At 48.3% G+C, this 5438-nt stretch overlaps 1 protein-coding gene across 1 annotated transcript; it reads right to left on the bottom strand.

The window, feature by feature from the left end:
• On the bottom strand, positions 235-1880 carry ANKRD34C (ankyrin repeat domain 34C). The gene has a single exon (XM_018065910.1). It carries the CDS (start codon positions 1840-1842, stop codon positions 235-237), a length of 1608 nt encoding a protein of 535 aa, XP_017921399.1. The 5' UTR covers positions 1843-1880.

Raw genomic sequence — 5438 nt, 5'->3', positions numbered from 1 at the left:
TCTAAAACTCAGTTATCCTGAGCTCTTTCCAAGGAGCCCTATAAAACTCCAGATGTCCTTTCAGAACGGAAGCGGCAGTCTGTTTTCATCTCTTTTGAAGCAGCCACACACCAGCATTAAGGAATGATCAGGATACAGAAAGCCTGCATGGCTATGTTGGTCTAGATTATAATACTATTCATAAACTACATAGATTAAAAAAAAAAAAGAAAAACAACTCCCTAAAAGCTTAGTCTAGGTCATGATTTCCTCAAAGTCAGACAGCTGCTTCATCTGCTCAACTTGCATAGAATGCCTCCGGAGGAGTTTCTTTTTACTTCTCAAGTCAACTCTCTTTGGTGAGCTTGGAGCGACGGGAACCATGGATTTTAAGCCACTAGCAAGTGGAGAGGAAGGTTTGCTGCTCACTCTAATATCCGGGATAGGTGGGTTCAGATTTACATTTAAAGGTGGGAGGAAGCCAGGCCTGGTCTGAGAAATTCGGTCCAGGAGCAAGGTTCCAGAACCTCGTCTTTCTAGAAGATGGGGTGGCCTGCGACGGGCTGAGTTGGGTGATGTGCTGGACACAGCGTCCAGGGACTCCCTGGAGCCTTGGAAGAGAGAAAGGTGGGAGCTGTTGAGCTTCTTGCGATCCAGTGGACCTTTGCCTGATTCTAGGGAGATGGGGTTGGGCAGGTCGGCCCCAGGCTGTAACTCTAAATCATAGAGGTCATTCTCCAGCCATTTGAGGGTCACGGCATCTTTGAGAGCAGAGGGACCTGCTGGGCAGATGCCCACCTTCTCTTGGTCGATAGGGAGAGTACTTCTTCTGGCCAGACGTGGGTGGGGAGCCTGAGTCTTCTCATAGGCTGCCTTCCACGAGGCCGTTGCTGAAGAGACCGGGATCTTCACCACCTGTTCCGTGACCATGTGGACGAGGCTGGCATCTTTGCCATCAATGCTGCTGGTTCTGGAGAGGGGGCCCCTTCTGGGGAAGGATACATTACCGATGCTGTTGACCTCGCCGTCCATGCCCACGCCGTGGGTCTCATCCTGACGCACACAGGAGGCAGCCAGCACGGATGGTGCCGTCAGGCCCCAGGGCTCAGACTGGAGCCTCTTCAGCTGAGGCAGGCGGGCCCTTTTGAGATTCCCAACTTTCCGAACAGGCGACCCAGGTTCATTAAGAGCCTTGGCAGTGTTGCAACTACTTGGATGCCCTGATTGGAGGCTAAAGAAGTCATCTTCCTTCTCGCTGGGTGGAGAGCCCAGGCCTGGTGCCTTCAGTTCAACCTCAGATGGAGAAGCACACGGGGGAGGCGACTGTCTGTCTTCTTCTTTGGGTGAAGGGGGGACATTCAGATACTGTTTGGTGGTTTTGGTGCCTGAGGACGACTTGTCTGTCGTTATGATAATTACCTCCTTGCCTTTGGCCTTGCAGGCATCCAGAAGCTGTCTCAACGCATCCTTGTCATCTGCATTTATGGCATAAACCAGAGCTGAAGCCCCAGTGCGGTCCTCAAGGCTGGGGTCTGCTCCGTTCTCCAGCAGCAGGGAGACCACGTCCCCCCCAGCTCTTCGGATGCAGGCGTGGATGAGGGCGGTCTTGCCAGACTTATCCTGGATGTTGGGGTCTGCCCTGTTGTCCAGCAGGTACTTGACCATCTTGGACTTGCTGATGCTCTGCTGGTCCACGTGCTTGGTGATGCACGCCACCATGAGAGCCGTCTCCCCCTTGTCATTGCTTTCGTTGATGTATGCGCCCCCTTCCAGGAGGAGCCTTGTCAGCCTGAGCCTCCCGAGCCACACAGCCTTTAAAAGTGAGTTTCCATCCGTCCTCAGTTCCGTGTCATCGTCCATCATCCTGGCTACAGCTTAGGGTCTCTGAGCCACAGCAGCAGTCAGACCTAGCAAAGGAAGAAGACAGAAAAGTGTCATATATCCTATAGCTTTGGAGAAGGAAGTGAAGCCCATTCCTGTATCCTTGCCTGGAAAATCCCACAGACAGAGGAGCCTGACGGGCTACAGTCCGCGGGGTCACAGAGTCAGACACAACTGAGCATGCATGCACACATTCTATAGCCAATCTGAGCAGCGCAGGTGTTACGGAGTCTGTATACAGTCATGTCCCAGCCTGATCCCAAGTGATGCCACCTTGCTTGGTTTTGTTTTGTTTTGTTTATTTATTGGCTATGCTGGGTATTAGTTGCAGCACATGGGATCTTTAGTTGCTGCATGTGGGATTTTAGTTCCCCAACCAGGGATTGAACCCAGATCCCCTACATTGGGAGTCTTAGCCACTGGACGACCAGGGAAATCTCTTGCTTGGTTATTTAACTTTTCTGAATTTGCTTCTTCAACTGTAACCTGTCAGGGGTGGGGGTGGTGATAGTAGCAGGCTACCCCATTAGGTCATTGTGAAGATTAAATGGGATACTGTATATATTCATTAAGCAAGTAACCACATGTAAAGTAGCTGGCGTAATGTCTAGGAGAGAGTAAGCAAGAAAACATGCAAGCTCTTACAGCATTGACTGTACATATTTATCACACTGCAGTTTAAGAACCTTTGTTTTTTGTCTGTCGGCATCACTAAGGTCTAAGTTGCCATAAGGAAAGGTTTGTGTCTATCTTGTTCACTGCTGTAGCCTCAGCAGTGACTTACACTTCATAGGTTACCTCGTCAATAATGATTTAATGCACTGTTGCTCTAGGTGTGTATCCAGAAGACGAGAATAAAATGCACTACAATGGAGATGGGATTGTAAATAGTTTTCAAGTTCTTCTTTTTGTTGTACTTCCTCAACCAAACATGTATCACAGTCATCACAGGGGGAAAAGATTATAAAAACAAGAACAGTCCAGCCATCCCTTTCCAGGCTGTAGTTCCCACTTCTCCAGCAGATGTCAGAGTTCTCATCCTTGACGATCAGACTCGAAGACCCACTGGAATGATGCATTGCCACACCCTCCTCTCTGGTTGAGCAGACCTGAGGCAGAGGGTGGACAAGGGATTGCATCTTTGCTCACCAGTGTTAGGAAATAAAGCTCATACCAGAGCTACCACCGTTGAAGTTTGTCAAACCTGGGTTTCCTGTGTTGGTTTTCCTCGTGTCAATTACCTAAATCCTGGACTTATAGCCTCCAAAGTGGGTGTTGATCCAGAGGTCTTCCAGGAATAAGGAGACATGGTCTCCCAGAATTGATGCCTGCCAGCCCTGGACCTCTCACTGGCTGCACTCTGCCCACAAGGCCCCACCAGGTGGACTTTTTGTCCTTTGGGCTCAGCTGAGCAGGTGTTACAATGCCTGAGCTTTCCTTCTCCTCTGATGCACACCATCCTTCCTCTTGCCCCACTCCTCTGGCAATTATTGATCAATTCCCATCCCTCTATTTTATAAGAGGGCTTCCCCAGTGGCTCAGCAGCAAAGAATCCACCTGCAATGCAAGAGACATAGCAGGAGGCACGGGTTTGATCTCTGGGTCAGAAAGATCTCCTGGGGAAGGAAATGGCAACCCACTCCAGCATTCTCGCCTGGGAAATCCCATGGACAGAGGAGCCTGGCAGGCTAAAGTTTATAGGGTCACAAAGAGTCAGACACGGCTGAAGCGACTTAGCAGCAGCTAAGCTCGCAAAGAGTTGGACATGACTGAGAACACATGCACACAAAAATTAAGTAGGAAGTCAGCTTTTCTTGGCTCAAGTTGAGAGATGGATATATAGCCTTCTAAAACATTCAATACATGAATAGATACTTGTTTCTTTTTTGGGAAAAAATGCCCAATTCATACTTAAGTATATAAAGAAGAAGAGCTACCCTTTACGCCCCCTCTCAACCCTCTTCAAAGCTCCTCTTTCCCTTCAGAAGTAACTTTGATTTACAGTCTAGGATGTATCTTTCCGCTTCAGATCATTTTCTGCTTCTTCCAAATGCTCTGTTCTAACAACAACTCCATCTCAGTCTGATCTTGTCGCAACTGTGTCTGTGTGTTCCTATGAGATTTTTCTGTAAAATCACTACCATCCAAAGATACCATATGTTATTAAGTGTATCCACAAGAAGTCTCCGTTTCTCTCTTCAACTCTATGCTGCTTTCTTCAGGCTCCTACCAGTTCTATTTGTTTGTTGATTTATTTATTTTTGACTGTGCTGGGTCTTCCTTACTGTGCAGGCTTTCTCTAGTTGTGGGAGGACTTCTCATTGCAGTGGCTTCTCTTGTTGTGGGGCACAGGCTCAGTAGTTGTAGCGCCCAGGGTTTAGTTGCCCCAAGGCATGTGGAATCTTACAGGATCAGGGGTTGAACCCATGTTCCCTGCGTTGGCAGGCGGACACCCAACCACTGGGCCACCAGGGATGTCCTCTCCTACTGATTCTTTATCTCTCCCTCTTCTCCCTGATGTGGCCTTTCTTTCTCTTCTGATTCTGTCGTTTTAACTTTCCTGTGGTCCTACAGATGATCATTTTATTACAGTTCCATGAGTTGATAAGCTTGTTAATCCCTAAACTCTGGGCATTTAAAGCAGAATTTTCAAGAGCTAAAGGAAGAAATGAAGAAGGGAATGGCAACCCACTCCAGTATTCTTGCCTGGAAAATTCCCTGGATGGAAGAACCTGGTGGGCTACAGTCCATGGGATCGCGAAGAGCTGGACATGACTGATCCACTAACACACAAAAGAAGAAAAGGCAGCGTGCAGTGAAAACAAGCTGTCTTCCATTCCATCCAAGGGCCCTTCATCTCCTGGCCACCCACCTTCAGCACCTGCCTGCTACGCCTGTTCTCTTTATGCTCCTTCTATCTTGAAAGCTGGCCACTTCTCAACCACCCCACTTTTCCTTTTCTTCCTTCTAGCCCTGTTCATGTTTCTAACTATAAGCCCACCCTGCTCCTCTTTAATTATTCATCATCTCTCAAATCTCAGCTCCAATGTTACTTCCTTTTTAATCAAGGGAAAAATCACTCAAGATGGAAGGGAGAGAGTGGAATAAAATTACAACTGACTCATATCCAGACTATATAAAGAACACCTACAAATCACTTCCTCCAAAAGAGGATACACAAATGGCCAATAAGCACAGAAAACGGTGCTCAGCCTTGTTAGTAATCAAGGAAAATCAAATTACAGCACCGTGTAGCCGTAGCACTACCCCCTGCAGCGAGGCTAAAATTAGACCGACAGCATCAAGGATGCAGGAAGATGGAAGCAGGAGGCATGCATTGGTGGAGCATCAGTTGGTTCCACTGAGCCAGTGCCTACGCTCTGACCCAGTAATTCCATGCCTGGGTTTAGGTGTGTGGTGGACTGAAAAGCATGGCCACAAAGTCCTCCCCTCCCTGTGTGCACACCACCTGTGATGAGGCCTTCCCTCTCCTCCCATGGAAAGGAGGAGTCAGCATGGGATTTGCTTTGACCAATGAAAGTGAAGTTGCTCAGTCATGTCCGACTCTGCAACCCCAT

Source organism: Capra hircus, chromosome 21 (assembly GCF_001704415.2).
Source record: "Capra hircus breed San Clemente chromosome 21, ASM170441v1, whole genome shotgun sequence".
NCBI lineage: Eukaryota > Metazoa > Chordata > Mammalia > Artiodactyla > Bovidae > Capra > Capra hircus.
Note: the sequence above shows the minus strand (reverse complement) of the source record. Positions and strands in the feature narration are given on the sequence as shown.